Source organism: Ammospiza nelsoni, chromosome Z (genome assembly GCF_027579445.1).
Source record: "Ammospiza nelsoni isolate bAmmNel1 chromosome Z, bAmmNel1.pri, whole genome shotgun sequence".
NCBI lineage: Eukaryota > Metazoa > Chordata > Aves > Passeriformes > Passerellidae > Ammospiza > Ammospiza nelsoni.
In genome coordinates this window covers 80,074,848-80,099,510 of record NC_080669.1, presented here as the reverse complement: position 1 = coordinate 80,099,510, position 24,663 = coordinate 80,074,848, and the positions used below count along the sequence as shown (strand labels likewise).

Sequence of the window (24,663 nt, the reverse complement as noted above, 5' to 3'; positions counted from 1 at the left end):
AAGATGACTCTGAATGTGGACGAATTACTCCAAATTGCTTTATGGAATAAGCTTTTCTAATTCAATTTTTATTCTCTCATTTTTAGCAGTGATGGTGCATTTAGTGAAAAGAACAAGAGCATTAGGATGCCTAGGTATTAGCCCAAATGAAAAAGGAGAAATGAAAAGAGAAGTGGGTTTATTTTATCAATTCACAGTAGCAATTCAGAGAAAATACTCATAGATAATTTCCACATATGTTCATTTAATGGAATAGAATTCACAACACAGCACTGGTTGTGCTGTGTGAGCTCAGGGGTAACAACAGTACTGATCTTTGTCCCATGGAAATCCTACCTGCAGCAATCTACCTCCCACAGCAGAGGTTGTAGAGAGAGCAGATGTTTTTCAAGTAAAGGGACTTTTGAAGACACAGTAGATGGCTAATTGCTCATTGCCAGTATTTACCACAGGAAATACAATGTTCACCAGCTGGGTCAGAAGGGAATTTCCCTTCCTGATCTGTGGTTGTGATCATGAGTTTATGAACTGATAGCTGTCTCTGAAAGCATCTCTCATAATTTAATAACAGGTACAGAAAGTGAGCTTGTTGATTTAGAAACTCTTTAATTCTTGCCACTAAAAGATAGAAACCTATGTATTCCTGTCTTTTTGCTTTTCTCAAAGATCTAATTTTTTAAAGTAAACTTCCTGCAGTTATGAAATGGATAGGCCAAGAAGTGCTGGAGATTGACATGTCTGTCTTTTTATCTTTTTCATCTACTGTTTTGATCTTCTGATGTTCTGCTTTTTTGTGCATCATGGCTTTGGATGAGTTGCTTACAAACTTTATTAGTGCATATGGTCAAAGGGCAGAACCCTCAGACTGAGTGGAGTCCTGTGAGAATGAACTCTGAAGTTAATGTGCGAAACACTGTGTATTGCTGTGGAACTACGTGGTTAATAATAAATGCCATCTTATATATATTTTCTCATTACAGGAATCCAAAGTACAAGGACCTATTTGCAGTGGGGTATGGTTCTTGTAAGTATTAAATGCAAAAGAATCACTGAGAGATTTAAAATATTTAGCAAGTGTTCTGAGATCAATTCAGACAATCCTCTGAGGCATGGATTGCATCTCGTAGCAAGAACTCACTTAATTTCATATCAATAAGTTGAGATTTGACTCGTACAGGGATTAGGCCTTTCCATTCCATGACATGAACATTCAGAAATACATAGGCATAGACAGCAATTACTGTAGGACTAAACCAAATTTAAAACAGGATAATGTGATACATAATGGAATTGCTGAACTATTTTTTTTCCTTTGTGGTCTGGAGAGCAAAAATAGACATGATTTCAAAAGAGTTTAGATAGATTCATGGAGGTCCAGTTTGCTGTTGGAGGGATAAATCACCTGATTCAGTAAGTTGATAGCTGTGAGTTGCAGGGAGCTGAGTACTTACAAGGGGACAGACTGACCTTCTCAATTTAAACAATTGCTACATGTGTTGGTGTAAGATACTTGGCTAGACTAGCAACAGGAGTCTTTGATATCATCCCAAATATGTCTTTATTCTTACGTCTTTTTCTGTGCTCTGACAATGGAACCAGATGGGTTGTCTTCATTTACACTGGTAAGGACTGTGCTTTGCTTGCAATGTTGCAAAATTTCATTTTCCTTTTAAATTTACATTCTTCTTTTGACTTTCACTCCATCTGAGTCTGGAAATGTTCTTGTTAGTTTGCCAAGATGCCTAAATTGGCCTGACACTCTTTTTAATTCAGCAGGCAGCAGCTATTCTCAAAAGCAGATTAGAATCAGCTTTAGGGAAAAAAAGCATGGTGTGAAGTGCTCAGGATGTCCTTGCCTTGTACAGTGCAGCAAAATCTTATTGTTCTCAACTCTCTGTGCTGAGAGAGTGCAGGAATTTAGTAATGCCTTCCCACTGCCCTGCCAACCAGGTGGCAGAGGAGGGATACAAGCTCAAGGAAGGTAATCTCCCTGCTTAGCCTATTCCTTAACCTATTCATTTAATTGTTTTAATTTCATACACTTTGTACACTAGGCAAGACCAGTATGCTTTCTGGGTTCTGCAAAAGTATTAGTTAGTTCTACCAGGGTCCGTTGTGCCAAAGGCAATACAGAGATGCAAAGGGAGGAAGACTCTAACTCAGTGGTTTCCCATGTAGGTGACAAGAGAGCCAGAAATCTTCTTACCCCATTTTTGTAGAGGACAGAGGGCATAGCTTGTCCCAACCTGCTGAAGGCAACTAACAGCTGAGTTTCTGCTCTCCACTCCCCCTTAAGTCAGCACGGAGAGATCAGCACATCCAGAGGCCATCCATCCTGATGTTCAAGGGAGGAGCTAAGTGGCTCTCTGGAAGGGCTGATCCCTCCTCACAAGTGTGCTGAGGCAGAGCACCTAGCTGGATTCATCTCACCTCACTTTAGTTGTCTTAAACGACTAAAGTGAGATGAGATAAATCCAGCCCAGAGGAAATGATCCTATAGTCACACAACGACTGGGATATCTTTGGGTCTGCTGTGGCCATAATTACATCATCAGTCTTCTGAGCAGCAGGCATTTGGGAGCGCTGCCAAAATACAAGTAACACATTTGTCCTGCTGCCTAAAATGTACTTTTTGAAACTAAAGATCCCTTGTTTACTGTGGGTTGACACCACTCCAGACTCTTTCTTTACAGAGAGGGTCCTAGCCTCTCCCTTGCTTTTGTACCCTATTTCTGCAGTCTGCTCCAGTGATTTATTTGGATGGGGTTTCTGATGCTAATGGTGTTTCTTTGAGACAGACTCTTCTGAGCAAGGAAATATTGTCATCGTAATTTGCAATTCAGGGTTTATGCTGCCTGGCTGGAACTAATTTTTATTCCCATGAGGAGGAGCTGTCTTTCTGTTTTTATTTTTGCATAAATGAGATTGCTGGGTTTCTGGGTACACTGACAGCTTGCAGTTCAGGGTTCAGAGCCACTAGTGGGTGTTGGGCTTGTGTTCTGCCTTGCTGATGGGAATACTATGAATACAAGCTCAGGTCTTTGCCATCACCTCAATTCATGTTCCAAAAGCAATTGTGCCTCTGACAGGCTTCAGAGGTGGCTTTTTATGTGCAGCTCCAACTGTCAGCACATGAGCTGAGTCGGGAATAACATTTTCTCTATGGCCAATGTATTTTATCCCACAGTTTCTTTGGATTTAATGGACGTAACTTTCCACTCAAGGATGTTTGAAGAGTACAGACTCAAACACAAAGCACTGGCAATCTGAGGTATTTGGCAAAGATGTCTACTCAGTTCTTCACAGTCTGAAGTAGGGCTCTATGTAGACAGAAGAAAAGCACATAAAGATACATATACTGTTCTAACTTTCTAGTGTAAAATCAGCATAAGCAGTGCTGGCACAGGGTCCCTGCACTGATGTGACTGCATCCAAAGCAAGAGTTGCTGCAACTTTGTGATCAAACTAAATTGGTGTCAAATCCAGACCAGAGCTTTCATGGAGGTGAGCTGTCTCTTAGTAGATGTCCTGAGGCTCCCCAAAGCTGAAGAGTAAGTGTGGAACACAGAAGATGGAGCAGCTCTGGTTGCACTCTCCTAAAACATAGAGACAAGTAAATACAGGGAGATTGGGCATACTTACTAGGCAGTCTTGTATTTTCCCGTTTCTCAAATGAACTGCCCAATGACCATGGATATTCTTTTATGTATTGCCTTGCACTGAGTGAGGCTGATGGATGGTTGGTCACTGCATTCCCAAATAGGAATTTGGGTATTCCCAAATGGGTATTCCCATGGGTATGTCCCAAGGGTATTCCCAAATAGGACATGCTTAGGATGCTTCAGTGAGAGGAGAAAATAAACCAAATGGCCTTTACAGCAAGGTACTGCCTTTTCCTGTTTGCCTCTCTACTTTATAGGCATTTTCAGAATCAGGCACTTTAATTAGAGATTAGAATCAAGAAAATGAAAAGTAAAACTAGCACACTCACAGAGGGAAAAGTCATTCTGCAGGGACTGAGAGGAGATATGCATAGAGATATGCTATTTGCCTCCTCTTTTTCTTCATGATGCCTTATTTCCCTTTATCTAGAAAACAAATAGTGGAAAAAATAATTAGTAGTGAATTCCCAATCCACTACTCACTCAAAAGATTGAATAAAAACAAAGATGAGCTTCATGTTACACCACTTAGGTTTGTACACAGCCTGTTTCAAGCCCCCGAGATTTATTCTAGGCAAGTATTTTGTTTTCTAGCAAAATATCTTTCAGCCAAATACAAATTTGAGAATCATGGTGTGGTTTGGGTTGGAAGGAATGTTAAAGAGTGTTCAGTTCAAATCCCCCTGCCACTGGCAAGAATGCCACTCACTAGATCGTGTTGCTTAGGATATCAAACCAGTCCTTGAACACTTCCAGGGATGGGACAACAGGTTGTCCCAGCATCTCACCTTCTTCACAGTAAAGAATTTATTCCTAATATCGAGTCAAAACTCTCAGTTTAAGAAGGTTATCCCTTGTTCTATCACTATCTGCCTATGTAAAAAGGTATCTCCATCTCTTTTATAAGCCTGCTTTAAGTACTGGAAGGCCACATTGAGATCTTCCCAGAGCCTTCTCTTTTCCAGGTTGAGCAACCCCAGCTCTCTCAGCCTGTCTTCATAGTGGGGATGCTCCAGCCCTCTGATCATGCCTGTGGTCTCCTCTGAACTCACTCCAACAGGTCCATCTCTTCCTTGGCCTCCAGAGTTGATCATCAGGCAGTGTAAAATGGGGTGGAAAATGCTAAATGTTGAGGAGACAAGGAAGAGATTATTGTGATGATGATGGCTAAGCCTTGGCTCCCTCACCCAAATTTTTGAGTATCAGGATTGAGAGCTCTTGCGCTCTAAGAAAAATGTATCTAAATGTCTCCCAGCTCTTATTCACTCCTTGATCTCTGAGAGTGTTTTCCCAAAGGGTGGCACATGCTAATGCTCTAAACAGCCAAGATATAGGCTCTGGCAGTGAGATTTTTTAAATTCAGTTAGAGTGTTTTCTGCTGATTCAATGCCATCTAAGTTTAAATCAAATCTTAGTATATACTTAACTGGATGCTGAATGATTGCATTCATACTTTTGCTAGTACAGTTATTCTATCAGTTGTCCTGACAAGAGGGATGGTAGTTTTGACAAGACATTTACCCTCTCCTTAGGTCTAGGGATCCAAATAATAGGTGAGAATAATTCAGCAGGATTGGAGTCCTACAGTGAGAGAAGCCCACTGCATACAGATAAGGTCTGTGATCATTAATTAATGTTAACTACTTGTTAGCTGTTCCTGAAATGGAGAGAAATCCTTCAAGTTTTCTATGAGATCTCAGTCAAATTATGGAAATAACAATTGAGAACCATAGAATCATAAAATGTCCTGAAATGGAAGGGACCCACAAGGATCATGGAAACCCAACTCCTGTCTCTACATAGGATGATCCCCAAGAACACCACCATGTGCTTGTGAGTGTTTCCAAATGTTTCTTGAGCTCTGTCAGGCTTGATGCTGTGACCTATTCCAGTGCCCAGCCACTCTCTGGGTAAAGAACCTTTTGCTGATATCCAACCTAAACCTCCCTGGCACAACTTCAGCCATTCTCTCAGGTCCTGTCACTGCTCACAGAGTGACAGGGACAGTGCCTGTCCCTCCTCTCCCCCCATGAGGAAGTTGTAACTACAATGAGGTCTGCCCTCCAGGCTGAACAGACCACGTGACCCCAGCCCCTCCTCACATGGCTTCCTCTCAAGGCCTTCATCATCCTTGCTGCCCTCCTTTGGATGCTCTCTAGTGAATTTATATCCTTCTTTTATTGTGGCACCCAAAGCTGCACCCAGAGCAGGACAATTTGCTCCCTTGCCCAGCTGGCCTGGTGTCCCCAGGACAGGGATGTCCCTTCTGGCTGCCAGGGCACTGCTGACTCATGTCCAGCTTCTCATCAACCAGGATCCCCAGGGTCCCTTTCCCTGGCACTGCTTTCCACCCCTCATTCCCCTGTCTGTCTGTACAACCAGAGTTGCCCCATCTCAGAAGGAGACTCCATCACTTGTCTCCGTTAAACTTCATACAGTTGCTGATTGCACATTTCTCTAGTCTGTCAAGGTCTCTCAGCACAGCCTCTCTGCCTTTGAGGGAAACATCAGCTCCTTCCAATTTACTATCATGGACAAACTTGCTTAACAGTCCTTTGAGAACCTATGTCCAAGTTGTTTGTGCAGACACTGAGGAGCACAGGGCCCAAGATGAAGCACCCCACCACAGACCAGGTGTCAGCCTGAGGTAATCCCATTTACCATAACCCTTTGTGTTCTATGCATCAGCCAGTGTTCACCCACTGCATGATGTAATTATCTATCTGCAGACTGGACATTTTGTCCAAAAAGGATATTTAGGGAGTCCAGCTCTTTGATACATTAGAAAATAATAAAAAAATAGAACTGAAAATAATTTTAGAAAGTTATTAGTCTGTCTTCATGCAAGATAATTCTTTATTTAAAACATGGTTTGAGGTCTAAACTTAGTCCACCTAATGATGATTGCATGCCCTATAATTCCTGTCATCATTGACAGCACACCCCTGTAGATGACAGGCAAGCCTTGTGACAAGGACAGAAATGTATGTTTGAGAAGCAGAACATTAGAAAGCCTGAAAACTTTGATTTAACAGTACAAGCTGTGGGCTTAAGAAGGCTCAGTGTTACAAAATGTGCCAGATGTTTGCTTGTGTTTTCTTCTCTGCAGTGGTAGATTTAAAGGTTGTGATGCAGAATGTGGAACATAGTCTGGAAAGGATTTATATAACAAGCTGCAGTTAAATTTGGTATTTCTGATGAATGACCGAAGAGCTTCAAGTAAAAGCACCAAGTGGATTGAATACTGCCTAAAAAATTCACATCTTTGAAGCAGCTCTCAGAAAGTCTCTTCCAATATGTTTATGTATTTAAATTATGTTCCCAGAACAGGCAGAGAAGACTACTGGGAGCAGAAATCCCTACTAATCTTTCTCTAAGCTACATAGCTTGTTTTTATATTGGGAATAGAGATTTAAGACCTTGCCAGACAGAGAAAAAACATTTTATATTGCTTGGATGAAATTCTTTGCCTAGTATGAGGCTGTGTGTACATGCAATTCATGTGAGGGGAGTGCTCTGGAGAGGAGGGGTGGCTTGTCCCCAGTCACATAATGGCCTGTGTGCTGGACCAGGTGCAGCACTGACTGTCAGACTTTTAGACCCCACAGTGAAGCTATTGAAGTTTTCTGAGTAAAATGCTACAAAAGACTGATAGAAATTAATGTGGCCCACACATCTCACTCAAAGAGAAGTTCATGTTGCAGTCTGGATTCTGTTTGCTGTTTGGCATTTTGTATGCTGTAACAGATTCCAGCCTTTGGAAAAACTAGAATTTTTTTTATTCAGTCATGTTCCCAGCATGCAAGTTGATAAATGCATCTTCAGTGGTAAAAGATCCACGAGGCTCCCTCTCTGCTTTTGGTTACAGGTTGAGAACTGCATTGTACCACCATAGTGTCTGAGTGTTTCCTTTTAGTTATGAATGTAATTTTTATTGATATTTTGGTATTTGTACCGTAAATTGAAAGACTGTCCCCTTTTTCAAATGCTTGTGATACCAGTTATTAATGGTAGTTGGGACAAGTGATATCGAAATATCAATTAGTGATCTCTAAATATCAGTAGTGAAATTATGTTGAGGAAAAAAAGAATAAAATCACAGAAATAAAACATAGTGATTTTATAGGCACCAGTGGTTTTAACTGATTATATTTAAGTTGCTACTGTAGGAGGATATTACAATACAGAAAAAAAGTATCAGTAGAATAACGAGAAAGAAGAATTAAAAGGGAATTTGTAAGTTTTATTTGTGAATTGCTGTAGAACATTTGTATGGGCACTGAGTATGCCCACAATCAAACAGGAACACCCTGGAGGACTTGGGCTTGCTATGTACTAATTTAAGAGTGCTATTTGTACTATGTGATTTTTAAAAGCTGGAAGGAATTTTGCATTAATACATTGTATTAATTAGAAGAGGCTGCTGGGGAATAAAATAGGAAATAAAATGTAGCAATCAGATGCCTCTTAGGCAAGCATATCAAAAGCCCTTAGTAACGAGGTCTAATGCTATTCTATTATTTTATCCATGAAATCACTGCTGACAAAAAGTTTTGAGGAGACAAATGTCTGTGAGGTGTCAAGAAATGGAGCAACCATTCTAGGAGCAATTTAGTTCCCATTTGTAGGAGAATACAAGGCATCACTCTATGTTACGGTGTTCAAAAAAAGTCAAGCTGTGTACACATACAGAGGGAAGCCATATTTTCAGGAGCAATCATTTTTTAAAAGTTTTGTGTAGAAACTCCAATACTGAACTTCATCAGAGTTCCTTGGATCTGTGGAGAGGAAGAGTTGCAAAGGAATTGAGGAGCTGAGAGAAATTTTAAGTGAAGTGTTTAATTTAATGCTGAAATGATTACCCTGGGAAGGCAAGCTCATCACTGGTGACATGCCCAGGAGAAGGGTGACAAACTGGGAAGGGTTCAAAAAAGAAAGAATGATCTAAGAGCGGGGCAACTGACCTGGGAAACAAATTTAAGGAATTAGGTTTGTTCAGCTTGTCAAAGGAAAGCTTATTAAGTCTTTGGATTGTGGTCTGTTAACTCCATGTATTGGGAAAGCAGATCATGTAACAAAGGGATCTTTAATCTGGCAGACAAACGATGTAACAAGATCAAAGAAAAGCTGGAGCTACATGAATCAGGCCAGACAATGTGTGGATCTTAATAGCAGATGAGCAATTGAGAACAATTAATTTTGGCATGTGGTAAATTACCATCTTCTGGAAAATGTAAAATGTGGAAATTTTAAAGATTTGATATTTGTCCTCTGAAGTTTTGGTCTGTTGAAGATACAATTTCTTCATTTAAAGATTTAAAGTAGTGAAATCTTGTGTCCCTGATATTTTATATTTTTCAGAAGTCTGATTTATTCACTCTTCTAACCTTTTTATGGGCTTCTTTCTGTACTGTATGCCATTTGAAATTTCAGAGTTCATTTGCAAAACATCTATATCCTCCCCCATGGTCTGACAGTCTTTGAAAAACCTCCCTAGTGGAATCAGTGTTAGAAATTTAAGCCATCGTACATCCAGTTTATTGAGATCACCAATTGTGGTCGATTAAACATAATTACACTGAAAATAACACTTTAGAATCTGTTTTCCAAATACTGAATATCGCTTATCACATATTCAGGGAGAGAAAGGACCTATTACACTATCAACTCTGTTAATAAATATAACCTAATAACCATAATGCATCAAGTATATCACATGAAAGATGAATTTAATATGGGGACTTAATTACTGATTTGTAATATAACTTCTGTGAGCTTTGCTTGGTTTTTCTGAACCTTAACATTTTAATACATATAATTTTCAATTAACTCACAATATTAACTTTTGGTGTAGCATTTTGTTATGCTAGAGATAGTAAAGAGCTCCATTGATGTGTTTGGGAAAAAATGTATTTACAAATTTTCTAGAGCCTGGGCATCAAAGGAGCTGCTGAGACATCCTGTTGTGTCTCCAGTGCATTGCAGGCCATTAAATTCCACCCACCCACCTCTCTGTGTAGACTAGTTAGTTTGATTAGTGCATTTTTATCCACAGGAGGCTAAACACTTGTGTACCGTAGAGTCTTATCTGTTCAATAAAACTAGTCTGACCCCTTTCCTTTCTTAGCTTTGTCTCTGGAAATGGCTCCACTTAAGCTATTGTGGGAATTCTTTTCTTAGCATTTGGACAGCAGCATTCAAGGATAGACAGGTTAGCTCTCTGTCGTCAATGCCAAGGGGATGGTCTTGTGATGAAAATCTGCCAAAAGATTTTCTAACCATCCATATTGAGACACCCCTTGACTCACTAGGAGAAGACAGTCTACAGGTATTGAGGACAGGCAAAACAGTTCTAAGTACTCTTTCTTAAAAGGATCATGTTTGCTTCATTTAAAATATTTGTTTCCCCACACACAGTTGTTGTTATGCCTGCATTCTATCACATAAACACTATATGTTTTTATTTTGCATTCCCTCCAAATACTAAGGTTACATTTTCACCACAGCTTGACTTTTCTGTAGCAAATGTTCTTGAATGAATTCTATTTCTCACACTCTAGTCTAAGTAGTCAAAATTTTGCCAGGCCCTGATGCTATAGTGGTCCTGACCATCTTCACCATCATATCTTCTCCAGAACAGTGGAATGAATCCTGACTTCCCACAGAGCCTCTGTACTGCTGGCTGCGTTATTGTGCTTGGGTATCAGCTCCCTATCTCTTACCTGCATGGAACCCTGACACTTGACCTGTTTTCCTGATAATCCAATGCTTAGGTCAATAAATAGCAAAACAAAATCTGGATAAAACACAAGCCAGTGTTACTTAACTGTAATGTATTTACTCCTGCCAGATACTTAAATACTTCTCCATTTCACTTTGTAGTTAAAAAGGCTTGGTTTCCTTCTGTTTGCTCTATATTTCATAGTTGAAACCTTGATATGGGGTATAAAGTAGATATCTTAATCTGAGTGCTTTGACTTGTATCTGAGAGATAACAGTAGTAAGACCAAAGGTTAAGCCTTTATTTTACTCTTTGCATTAGAACTTTGAGGATGAGGTTATGAGGTTTGGTAACTTGGGTAGATTCACAAAAAATAATAATTAATTTTTTTTTTTTTTTTACCTCACAGTAGTTCAGATTTGTATGTCACTTTCTTCAGAAGAATTCCAGAGAGTCCATGTAAGGGAAAACAAAATTAATTGATTAGTTTGGCCTCCATAGTGCTCCATAAGTGAATCAGGGCTGATGAATGTCAGGAGGCATAAGATCTATTTAGGGCTTGTGTAGGCAGATGCATTGGTTCAAGGGAGGGTTTGGTATGCTACGGATTTGTTCTGGTTGCCTCCCAAGAAAAGGCTCTGGATCCAGTGACCTTGAGAGGTTTCTCCATTTTCTCTGTTTGTGAGATGCAACCATGCTTGTGAAATCAGCCACACAGATAAGAAATGCTGTTGGCTCTATAAGGTTTATTTATCAGTGAGTGCATACTTTCCTGTGGTTAATCAGCTATTGAAGCTCAAAAGTTTTTCAATCCTTGCTAAGAAGATAGAACTATTGTTAATCTATCCTGACTACAGGAGTGCAGCCTTTGTAGTGAAGCATTGCTGTTGAAAAACTTGATCATATAAATAATTTGTACAGAATTCTGTTATGATTTTTTAAAAGGTTATTGTTGCAGGCTTAGATACGACTGGGTGATCTGCATTGTTCAGTTGCATTCAGAGTCTTTCAAGCTAAGGATGTACTTCAGTGGTGAATCCCTGTGTGGTGGCTGCAATTTGGCAAGTGGCTCCCTGGGAGTAGAATGGGGATTTCAGGAGTCTTCTTGGAAGAATTACATGGAAACAGATCCTGCAGGGAAGATGAGTCTGAGAGAGTTGGTTAATATTCAAAGATCACTTCTTCTCAGGCTTAAGAACAATGCGTCCCGATGAGCAAGAAATCAGGCAAAGCAGATGAGAGGCCCTGCATGGATCATTAAAGAGGTCCTGTCATTAATTAGGCATAAGCAGGAAACACACAGGAGATGGAAGTGGGGATGGACCACTTGGACTGAATATAGAAATGTTAACAGAACAAGTAAAAATGAGACAAGGAGGGCCAAAGCCAATCTGGAATTAATTTTAGCCAAGGATGTCAGGAACAAGAAGGTCTTCTTCAAACACATCAGTAACAAAAGGAAAACAAAGGATAATGTGGGCCTGTTACTTAACGGAGGAGGGGAAGTTGGTAAGAGAGAATTCAGGCAAGGCAGAGTTAATGAACACCTTCTTGCATTGGTCTTCATTGGCTACAACAGCCCTCAGGGATCTCTGACCCAAAAAAATCAGTGTAAAGGAATGCTGGAAGCAAGGCTTTCCTTTGATCATGTTCGAGAACACGTAGGCGATCTTGGCATGCACAGATCCCTGGGCCCTGATGGAATCCATCAACAGGCATTGAGGGAACCGAGGGACACTGTAGTGAGGCTGCTCACCATCATCTTTGGCAGGTCATGGCAATCATGAAAGGTGCCTGGGGATTGGAAGAAAGTAAATGTCACCCCAGTTTTTAGAAGGGCCAAGTAAGAGGACCCAGTGAACCATCAGCCAGTCATCCTCACCTCGGTCCTGGAAAGATGGTGGAGCTCCTCATTTTGGAGGCCATCTCTTACCCCATGGTTGACAAGAAGGTGGTCACAAGTGGTCAGCATGGATTCACAAAGGATAAATAATGCTTGATCAACCTGGTTGCCTTCTGTGATGAAACAGCTACCTGAATAGATGAGGGAAGAGCAGTGAATATTGTCTACCTCGACTTCAGCAAGACTTTTGTCAGTAACACTCCAGTGTCATGTTAAAGTGCAGAAAATAATCAATAAGAACGCATATAATAAAGCATGCAAAATATCCCCTGTGCATCTTCTCTATATGCCTTGATCTGCCCCTTGCTAAACTGGACACATTAGCTACCCTAAAAAGCAAGACTGTGTATGTAAATAGCTTTTGTTACAAACCACTATAGGCAAAATATCTTTATATTTTTATGTAGTAACTTTACAAGTAATTAACTACAAGTTGTTTCTTTTCATAGATGCCCTTAAAACAGTCACTGGGACGGAGATTAAAGACATGGGGAGTGATGGAATCTTCTTGTCTATGATAAAAATAATATATTTAAGATTGTTTTGCAAATTACATAAGGATTTATGATGTCTTCAGCAGAGTTATTTAACATATGAAAGTGAGAAAACAGGAAGAACTTCAAGTGGAAAAGGTAATACTGAAAAGCATTGGGAGTTTGTCTCTCAGGGAGTAGGTAAATTTTGTTTGGTAGCTAGGACATTTTTCCCTGAGTGTGGCATGGTATTGCCAGGTCTGATCATTCAGAGATGACATGGCATTATGAGATTAGTGATTAATTGAAAGACTTTATTTCTTTTTATTTGCCCTTTATAATTTCAGGGTGGAATCTGTTTGTTTTAAAGCCTTCCTTTATTGCCATGAGGGCTAGCAGTGCTTTGGTCTGAAACAAAGCAGAAGCAGAATTTTGTTTAAATAATAAAGCTGAGACTTGAAAAGAAAACTTCCTGCTATTGCAGCGCACTGGATTTCAGGAAATTGCCAGCCCTGTTGCAACTTTTGTCTCTCCTTGCATGACCCTCTAAGCAGTGTCACTTCATGAAGGTAGAGGCAGTGATTCTCAAAAAAATAGGGTTCTGTGACCTTAGTAAAATCCCAGTGGGCTTGGGTCTTTGTAAATCCCAGTGGGTTTGGGACTTGCAACTTTTGTATGTCATGTATCTTGAGAGACTGGTTCACTACTCCCCTCTGATCCCTAGAGTACAAAAGGAAGTCTCCCGTAAGTCGTGGGTCTGGTCTACCTTTGCTAGTTTGTTGCTCCTTGCTTTTCATTTGCTTCTTTTAAAGCTCCTCAGTTTGTCTGTAATGAGATTAAATTGCTCTTGTGGCTGAATTATTTATGGCTTTTAATGTAATTTTCCAAATTTGAATTCCCACTGAGAAAAGTTAATTAAGTTTTGCAAAGGCAAGTTTGAAATACATTTCAGATTTGCAGAAGAGTTTTCAAGATTTGCACTGAAACCCCAAGCCCCAGTGGGATCTTCCATATTTTAAAGGCATCAGAGTTTAGCTTCTTCCTAAACACCCCTTGTACTGCAGGATCTCTGACAGCCTCTAATCCTTCCAGGCTTCACAGCATGCTCTGAAAATTGCAATTTCCTTTTCTTCTTTGAAACAAATTCTTATCATTTCTTGCATATGGTGTTACAACTGACAGCATGAAGTCCCAGCCTGAATATTAAGACTGTAATTCTATTTCTTGAGTTGTGGTGCAGTGTATAAATTCATTCAACTGGACTTCCAAGGTGGATGCCACCAAAATGAAATCTCAATTAATTTGCTAATGACAGTCAGTTGGGACCCTGCTCTATGTTGAGCAGTGGCTGATTCATATTTTAACAAGCTATTGTTTTCCCAATTTAAATTCTATAATTTCTTGAATCATCAGCTTTTCTCCAAGATGCACTGGGTGGTGTTTGCATGATTAATCATGCATTTTGACTTTTACTTAGCACACATATTTACATAACTGCAGGATTAGTTAAGAGAAAGGGCAGAATGTGGCTTCCAGATGAAGTGGAAAAAAGTTTGGCAGCGGAAAGAAGTTTCAGCAAACAGCTCCAGGTCAGGAATTTGGAAAACCACATGTCTGAGACAACTGGGCAGTGAAAGCTTTCTGCCAGTGGGGAAGATGAGGGTAATACCACTTCTTACGGGTATTTTCTGTGTTGGAGTAGGAGAGGTCATTTGGGCAACGTTTATAAAATACTGCCGGATTGTATTCTGATTTCATGCCTAGGTTTACTAGAATGTTATGGCTATGAAATTATATCTAATTTCTGTTCATTTGGAAGGTGTTTGATGGTGTCTGTCTTCTGCATTACAAGATAAAATTTCTCCTTGTTTGTTGAAAATATCTTTTTATCAGCATGTTGATTTGATTTTGGCTATTGCAGTGTTAGTTTCATACAGTAAGTGTGAGTTTTAAGAATTATATAAGATCTGGCTGAAATGGGCCTCTAATTTTATCTGGAGAGGTTTAAGTCTGTTTAATGGCTTCTGATAAATGTGTGACACTTAAAATCAGTGTCTTAAAGCTCAAGAGGATAGGGCCTCATCTCCTCTTAAGCAGCTTGTCTCACCATTCTCAGACTCACTTGCTGGAGCAAAAACCTGCACAGGTGCACCTGGCACACCTTGCCTGAGGGCTTGTTATAGCTCCAAAGCTGAAATTCAGAAGTACAGGGAGACACCTTGGACTGGGAATTAGATGAGGGATTTCCCACTCCAGCCAGGTAGGCATGTAAGAATGCATTTTCCTGGAGAACAGCTTCCTTCTCCGTGGCTCTTCTGCAGAGTTATTTTAATTCCTTGTATGGATGTGCATGTACAGCAGCTTGAAGCTCATCACAGCCCTACTGATTTCCCTCTATTAGGAGAGAGAGTCCTGGAAGTCCTCTTCAAAATAGGGTTCTGTTGCATTAAAGCATTCACAGAGGAGCATGCGTGGGCTAATGACTCATCAAGTTTTTTGCTACCCCTTGGGAAATTTTAAAAGGACTGAGTATCAAGAAAGGAGGGTTCTTTCTGACCTTAAGTACTATCCCCTGTTTTGACTGGAAAATTTAGGGCTGAGGGTTTACATACAGACTCTGAAGATGCTTCATCGCTCTCCCTTTTGTGTGCTGTGCAGAGATGGAGTAGAAGAAAACACCCAGTGTATCCTTTGAAAACTGTGGTAGCTGCTGTTAATCAGCTGTCTACAGATTGGATCTGTCTGAATCCTGATATTGTATGAGCAGAGTACCCCCTGTGTTAATGGTTGCTGGCATCACCTCTGTACTATAAATATCCCACTGGATAGTCACACAGTGTTAATTCTTGCATGTGTTCATACCATTTTTACTTGCTTTTTCTAACCAAATATTTACAAACAATTCCATTGTACTCTCTGGCATCGTGAGGCAGCTCCCTAAAGGAAACCATTAATTTTCTGCTGTACAGCATTGGTTGATTAGTTGCTTTGTGGAGGAGGAACTGATATGAAAGTGTAGAAATGAAAACAGCAACACTCCTGCCAAGCACTGTAGCCTGTTGCTTTCATTCATCAGCTGGTTTTATTCATTCATCTGAAGGAATGCTCGTGAATTAATCTTATTGGAGAGCTACACAGACTGCGAGGCAGTGCTCAGGAGCACAGCAGCCTCCCTCCCTTGCTGTCTTCTATCAGAATCCCTGTTCCCAACACCAGGGGTCAGCTTTCTACTGTTAATTTGAAGCCCTTTCTGCTCTAGCTATGTTATCTAGCTGTTACAGAATACAAGGAAACCAACGAGAAGCTCCGGCCCTCCTCTAGAGCAAACATACTTTACAGGAATGGTTAAGGTGGAAATACTTATGTGTTGGGTAACTTGTGTTGCACTTCTCTCAGCAGAGCTATTTTCTAATTGCCTTTCTCTTCCATCCAGGAGCTGCAGTTATCTCTTTGCTGTTTAGACTGACTTTGGAGCCAATGGATGTGACAGCTCCTTCACAGTGACCTGGGATTGCAGAGTGGGCAGGATTTCTGCCTGCCTGCTTTAGTTACTTACATGGTCTTCATTGCTGTCATGTCTGAGGTTCCTTTCTGCCTTGAGAGTCTCTGTCTTTCCAGATGAGGTCATGCAATGCTGCTTTACTTCTTAATGATGAAAAAACTATGCCAAGGGGCTCACAGCAAAGAGCAAATACTGAGATCAACATTCATCTCACATCCTGTAGAGCAGTCCTAGAAACAGCAGGCTCTATTCCCGGAATTCCCACAGAAGGGAAGTGACTCAAGAGACACTTTTTTTCAAATATGTTATTCAATCCTGATTGCCACTTCCCCAGACCTGTGCCATCACACTGTGATTCTGTTCTGGACAGCCCCTAACTTTTCCCAACCATCCCATGTGAAGAGCAGGAAGCTTTCCAACTCAGAAAGCTTTGCTGGCTTGTCTTTGCTGGCTAGCATTCAATCAGACAGCTGGGTCACCAGGCAGCTTTAAAGACCTAGTACTTCTTAGATTTATTTTAGGAATTACTAGTTATATAGATTGAGTGTTACATAAGTGTAATGTCGCTATCAGTACCCAAAGATGGCAGTGTCATTTAAAATTATTATTTTTCAACCAGGTCAACAACCACAGGGCCACTGGGGTGAGAACAGAGGGGGGAAATAAAAAATGGCAGAGGGAAAGAGAGATCAGCATTTTTAGCAGCTGCCCATAGTTAGATTGGTTTGTGTCAGTCATGAAACTGGACCTGAAAATATATTCCTATCTTGATGTACACTCTGAGAAAGAAAACTTCCAGCTAAACCTGGAAAAGCAGTTGCAGAAATACGTGTAAGGGGGTCTGACATGGAATATCCCATGCATTCTCATACTTGAGAGTAGCAGGGGGAACAGGTGCTACTTCTGTGTATGATGCTGATGAGATCTCCCCTGGAATGTTGTATCCAGCTATTAACAGTTCAGTCTTCAAAATGGGTGTTAAAATTGAAAATGGTTCAGAGATGAAGCACATTATGACTTATGTTTGAAAACTCTGCCTTACAGTTAAATTCTTAAACAATTCAACTTGGCTTGTTAAGGAGAAGATTAAGTAGTGATTTGATTACTGTCCATTAATTACTTGAAGGGAAAGGAAGGAGATATCTTATAGAAAAGAACTCTTTCATCTTACTTTTTCATCTAGGACAGAATCTAGCAACTGGAAGTAGAATTCAGAGATCTCAGAAAGCTGGAAATGAATTTTTAATGGTGGAAGTGATTAAGCATAGGAACAAATAAAGGATTTATTCATCACAACTATCTTCTTTAGTCTTGGAATTTACAAATCTGCATTGAACACATTCCATCATTAATTCTAGCAATATGTAAGTTACTTTGTAAGCTCCTGAAGTTAGATGGCTTGTCATTATTCCTAGGGCAGAATGGTACAAAGAAAATGTAAAAGACCCCATTAAAGACTTTTTCTCCAAAGACTTTTCTGTCTTTTGTCCTGAGGATGAGTGTGGATCATTTTTCAGCAGAATGCATTAGTAAAAACCTGAAGGAAATCTATCTAATTTAATGTTTTCATTAGTTGAAACTTGTAAGAAGTTCAGACGCTTCTTAGCTTACCTTTGGTTTCTTCCTGCTGTAAAGCAAAACCACAATTTTTGCAATGTAAAATCTTCCTTGTTTGTCCATGCTTAGGGAACTCAATCATACTTTTTCAGTTCTTCTCTTCATGCTTGGTAATACTTATGAGGCTGCCAAAGTGTAGAATATAACCAGAAATACTTGGATGCCAACCTCCACTGATTCATACAATAGGCCACTTCAGGATAAGATTCTGACAGGAATACTTTGAAAATTCTGGCCATTGAAAAATAAGGGCAGATCAAATTTGCATTTTTTGGAATCTTTTGCCATCAGATCAATTGAAAACAACTAATTTTGTGTATGTGTGTGTGTGTGTGTGTGTGTGTGTGTGTGTGTGTGTGTGTGTGTGTGTTTTAAAATATTTTCATTGTGTGTTCTCATGGGTATCACTTTGCTGTAGCATATGTGAGAGATGATAAAACTGAATATTTTTTAGGGTAAAATGAAGTCAACTAGGGAAGGTAGGAAAAAAAGGTATTCAGAGATGCTTAACTGTATCAGTGAAGGATCAAAGTGGTGAATCATGTAAGTAGATTTGAGTTGTTTGATCCTTACACTTCTGTTTTCCTGGCTGTGAGACAAGCAGAACACAACTTTGCTGTGTGAAGAACTTGAGGCTCACTCTGTTTGTATGACTGTACAATCTATGCATCCTCAATTTTTCAACATTATCATTCTGGATTTAAATAATTGATGATATTTAGCAAGTGACTGCTCTTGGGAAAAAGGCTCACCTGCAATAAAAGAAAGGCGGCAGGTATTGCAAAATCTTTCAGTCCTGAGTTATTCTTATCAGATTCCTCCAGGTATGAGATAGCTGGCTGGGATTCTCCAGTTTCTCCCATCAAGTAGTGTGTGATGAAGTGGTTTCCACTACTGTGTAAGAGGTTTTCATGGAGGGACAGTTGTATCAGCTCTTGTGTTGTTTGGTGAGTCCTCAAAAGAGAAGCCGGCACAGTAGATTCTCAAGATGCTGATACTGATCCCTACCTTGGCTCCCACTGAACAGGAGAGGAATTTTATGGAGCAGAACATGCTTTCTAGATGCTGTGGAGTCCCAGGCTTCTTCCTGTGCTGCAGAGATGCTGGTTGTCCAACAGCAACCTGGCTGGTAGAGATGGGAGATAATGGGGACATAAATTGCCCTTTAACTCCCGCAGCAGATCCATGTGTTGGCCAGAGCCAGATCTGGTTTAGGTATCTCAGAGCTGCAGCTCTACAATGTTGGCTGTCTCTAGAGAAAGGTGGAAGTTTCTTATGTGGATAAACACCTGGTGGAGGGGAATGACAGAAACAGCGATGGACTCTTCTCAGTGGTATCAAATGAAAGGCCAAAGTCAATTGAAGTGAACAGACATAGATAAAAGTCCCTTAAAATGTAATATAGGACTTCTTTACTTTGGGAGTGGTTGAGCAGAAGAGCAGTATTTCCACAGTCTAGAGAGGCTGATTTTAAAAATGTGACAACACAATCCTGGACACCGAGCTCTGACTGACACTGCTTTAAGAATTGGACTAGAGGTGCCTTAAAATCTCAGGTATCCTGTGGTTCTGTGATTTTTTTTCTTTCTTTTTCATCCTTTATCCATCATATATAAGTGTAAGCCAAAATTTGCCCTATGTTTTGCATAGATACTTGATGCTTTATATGAAACTTTTGGACCAGTTCCATTCCCTAGTAGCAGTTTGTTGTTCTTTGAAAATTTCACTGTGAAGGACCCTCTGTCCTTTTGCCTCAACTATTCTTTTCCCCCAACCTTGCCATCTTTTTCCCCCGACTTGGTCAAAGGATTGAAAGCTACTGCTTTGTTGCAGTATACAGTGCAAACTTATCTTATTTAGGCAATTTTAGGGTGAGGAAGGACAAGGTGAAGCTGGAACTAAACCTGGCAAGGGACACAAAAAAGCTTCTATAGGTACATTAACCAGAAAAGGAAGGTCAAATGAGGTGCAACCCCCCCAATAAAAAAATTATGGAAAACTGATAACAACAAATGAGGAAAAGGCTGAGGCACTCAGCAGCTTTTTTCCCCTCAGTGTTTAATGGCAACCTCTCTTCTACACCTCTCAAGTGGACAAACATCAGCATGGGGACTGGGGGAGCAAAGTCCCTCCCACTGTAACAGAAGATCAGATCCCCCACCTGAGGAATCTTAATGTACATAAGTTTTGAGACCCAATGAAATTATGTGGTTGCCAAGCCACTCTCAATATTTGAAAGGTTGTATCAGGAAAATGAAGTCCCAGGTACTGGAAAAGGGAAGCCATTGTATCTCTCTGGAGAAGTGGTAGAAAGAAAGACTCCAGGAGCTACTGACCTGCCAGCCTCCCCTCTGTGCCTGGGAAGATCGTGGGATCTGCTTTCCTCCTAGAAACTCTGCTAAGGCACATGGAGGACAGGGGGGTGAATTGAGGCAGCCAGCATGGCTTTACCAAGGGTAAATCCTGCCTGACAAACCAGAGGCCTTTTGTGATGCAGTGATGGCAGGGATGGACAAGGAAAGGGTTACAGATGCCATTTATCTGGACTTTTGTACAGCCTTTGACACAGTCACCCACAACATCCTTCTGTATAAATTGGAGAGAGATTGATTTGATGGATGGACTGTTGGGGGGTGAGGCGTTGGTTGGATAATCACATCCAGAGAGTTGGTTGGATAATCACATCCAGAGTTGGTTGGTTGGATGAGTGGAGTCCTTCATGGATCCGTACAGGCACCAGTGTTGTTTAATATCTTCATTAAGGGCATATATAGAGGAATCCAGTGCACTCACAGCAAGTTTGATGGCAGCACCAAGCTGAGTGGTGCTTTGACACCTGAAGGATGGGATGCCATTCAGAGACAAGCTCAAGGAGTGGGTCCATGGGAACATCATAAAGTTCAAGGCCAAGTGCTGGTGCTGCACCTGGGATGGGACATCCCTGGTACCGGCCCAGGCTGGGCATGAGCAGCCCCAGAGCAGCCGTGCCCAGAAGGGCTTGGGGGTGCTGTGGGTGAGAGGCTGCACATGGCCCAGCCATGGCACTCCCAGCCCAGAGAGCCAAACGTGTCCTGGGCTGCACCCAGAGCCCCGTGGGCAGCAGGGCAGGGAGGGGATTCTGCCCCTCTGCTCTGCTCTGCTGAGACCCACCTGGAGCCCTGCATCCAGCCCTGGGCTCCCAGCACAGGAACCACAGGGACCTGCTGGAGCCAGCACAGAGGAGCCACCAAGGTGATCAGAAGGATGGAAGATCTCTCCTATGAAAAAAGGCTGAGATAATTTGGGCTGTTCAGCCTGGAAAGGAGAGGGCTTCAGAGTTTTTTCTTGCCTTCCAGTATCTGAAGGGAGCCTCCAAGGACTATTTACAAGAACATATAATGACAGGACAAGGGTGGATGACTTTAAACTGAAAGAGCATAAATGTAAATTAAATATTGGGAAGAGATTCTTTACTCTGAAGGTGCTGAGGCACTGGCACAGGTTGCCCAGAGAAGCTGTGGATGCCATGTCCTTGTAAATGTTCTAGGCCAGGTTGGATGAGGCTTGGAGCAAGATGGTCTAGTGGAAGGTGCCCCTGCCCATGTCAGGGGAGTTGGAACAAGATGATCTTTAAGGTCCCTTCCAACTCAAGCCATTCCATGATTCTATGATTCTGTTTGAGACTAACAAATGTTTAGGTATTTCTGTTTTCTTTCTTTCTTTTTTCTTTTTTTTTTTTTACTATTTTTTCTCTGAAATCTACTTTTAGTAGCTCTTAAAATCAATTTATGCTAACCCCCAATTATACAACATACCTGCTATGATACATAATATTTCATATGCTAAAAATAAAAGGAAGCAAAACCCCCCACAATTTTTGACAAAGAAGTGAATATCTGGCTTATATCTCAGCCTTATACAAAGAGGAATGCTGAAGAATATTGACCAAATTTAATGTTCAGTAGCTGGCTGCACTGAAAAATGGGAAGTGATCCATTAGGGACCTGGGAGATGCTTAACTACAAATTAGTAGGGGCCTGGGCAGTCCTCTAGAAGAAATATCACTGGTTTTATGTCCTGTTTTTATACTTTTCCCTGAACATTTGATGTTAACTACTTCTGCAAACAGGTTAGGGGCAGGTGTTGGATTTATAATGACTATTCTTAATTTTCATGGTGCATGCTAGTGCAAAATTGACTGCATGCCCATATGTATGACTCTGCTTCTTCCTTGCTCCTCTCTCAAATCTGGGTCTTCTGCCAAATGTCTTCAAAAATGTTCTCAGAGCTGCTGTATCATTTCTCATTGTCTCCTCAATGGCCTGAGCTGCACATGTCCATCTCATCAGGCATCATCTGTCTGCTTCCAAGAGACCACAGTGCTGCCATAAAACACTAACTTTCCTGTCTCTTAATTATGGAATACATAAGCATCTCCTGCAGTGTATGCATCCCCCTCAGAGCTGTTCTGGTCAGGAATACTAAAGTGCTGGCAGCCTAGCTTGTTTGCAGGCTGGTGTGATTATCCCGAGGCAGCACATTTGTAGATATCCATTTGTGGCACGATCCTGGGGATTTCTAATCGTTGCGTGCCACCTGGAAGCCCCTCACTTGGCCACTTGATGGCACTCTTAAATATTTAATTGGTTGCAATCAAATGTGCTAGTTTCACAGGACAGGGATAGAGGAAACAGAGCCTCAGGTATAAAGAGTGAAATACAATCAAAATCGGAGCTTATATCAATGGAAACAAGAAAGGCAGGAGCAAAAGTTGAGGTGATGATGGCAAATGCTGCCCGGTGTGTAAGGAGAGGATTAGCACCCATCCGGCTTCCCAGCTGTAGGGTGCTCTGCAGAGACAAAAGCTGCCTCAGCCTTTCCTCAGAGGAGAGGTGCTCCCTGCTTTTGATCATTTTGGTGGCCTTCTCTGAACTTGCTCCAACAGGCTGGGATCCGATGTGCTGAGGACGGCAGAGCTTGATGCAGCCCTCCAGGCAGGGTCTCATGGCAGCAGAGCAGAGGGCCAGAATCTTCAACCTGATGTTAGCTTTCATAACATACAGGCAGCTGCACCACTATTATTTACATTGTAAAATCATGCTCTTATGAGCATTTATTTAAAGAAGAAAATTTAAGGAAGAATTATAGGGTGTGCTAGACCCATGATGAAAAAGCCTGTCTGATCAGAATGAGAAAACTGGTTTTATACAGAGCATTGCAAACTCAGCCAAGTTTCATATTCCTTCTTTTTGCACTGCTCACCTGCTCACCTCACTCTCAGGGGAGCTCAGATGAAAGCCAGATCCTTCTGCTTTTTTCAGGGAACTGCTACATCTTTTCATCCCCTTCTCCCCTGTTTTTGTTTGCTTTTGAGCCTGTGCTTTCACAGGCTCTGACAAACAGTGGATGGTTCCAGTGGTTCCTAAGTACTCATTTTTGTTGGCCTGGTTGACTGTGTTTTCTCTTGTGTTACTCTGCCAGACTGTATTTTAGAGTAAGAAAGGCTATCTCTATCTACCCATCTCTGCTTCTGAAGTGTGTCTTGCCTCTGAGATGTGCAGAGCCCACAGCACATATTAGGACTGCAACAAGGCCTTGGGCCATGTATAAATTACAACTTGCTTTGTCATCTGTCAATTTTGTCTTCCCTAAAATATCCAGAAGACTTTGAAATTCTGGTTTTGTACCTGTCTTATCCAAGCTGCAAGTTCCTAAGAGCCCCAGCTAAAAATGTTAAATGGATCAGGAGTAATAGGGATTTGCCAAGCAGCCGGTGAAAGGTGTCAAGCAGAATGTTAAATTTGACATTCAAGCATCTAAATCAGCATAAGCCAAAAAGACCTATCACTTGCCTCGTCTGCTCTGGTGGACTTGCTCCGCGTTTGCAGATCTTGCAGTACCAACACTGCTAATTGGAAGGTACATATTTCCCTGTGATAGGAAATGCCTGTGCTCACGGAGTTCAGGCCTATGCAGGTGGTCTCAACAGGAGCATTCAGCTTCCACTGAGGAATGTCAGAAAGTAAATGCTGGTGGAATTATCATCTGAGGCAGTGTCTCAGAGGGGGTGCTGTAGTAGCCCTGGATCTAGGCATGGTTTTCATTGGTCCTGTGGGTGGGAATATAAACTCACAGCAGATGAAATGTGTGACTGATGAAAAAGCAGGTGAAGTTGTAAATCATGCTGGGAACCAAGCTGTCATACAGAGTGATTAATGTTGTGGTAAACCAGAATTATTCAAAGCAAATGCACTTTAGTGCAGTCAAACATAATATAATACCTCTCTAGACAAAAAGGAGTGTTGTGTTTTAGAAGGCAGCAACTCTTAAAAAAAAAAGGAGGAAAACCCCACTTTTGTGTACAAGTGAGAAATTTGAGTCCCCAGTGTGGTAACTTGGCAAGGACGCTGAACATGATTCCGGTGTGCAAACAGGGAATACTGAGTAGCAGTAGAAATATTATTTAAACATTAGTGAGACTAATACTGGAATATTATGTTTGATTCCAGAGCCAACATTTTTCAAAGCATGCAGAAAAATTGTAGGTAGTTCAGAAGGAGCCCCAGGTTGATTCAAGAGTTGGAGAGCATGCCCCAAATGTGGAGAGAGAACAACATCCAGTTGAAATTTGGACTCAAAATGTGTGAATACCACACATAAGGCTGAATAATATGATTGCTCGCACAAATCCTAGCCATGTGATATCCTCCACTTGTTTGTGGAAAATTTCTTAATATTCTACTCTTCTCCATGTCTGCTGAGAAGTGGCTTTCTCTTTTCAGCTGTGGAGGCAGTGCCCTTCACTG

General features: G+C 41.1%; 1 protein-coding gene across 1 annotated transcript in view; it reads left to right on the top strand.

Moving 5' to 3' along the window:
* Positions 1 to 24,663, top strand: part of DNAI1 (dynein axonemal intermediate chain 1) — a 130,773-nt gene that overhangs the window by 26,191 nt on the left and 79,919 nt on the right. The window contains exon 12 of the mRNA XM_059493115.1: positions 981 to 1,024. Coding sequence (XP_059349098.1) covers positions 981 to 1,024 — 44 coding nt within the window. The remainder of the gene's footprint in view (positions 1 to 980; positions 1,025 to 24,663) is intronic.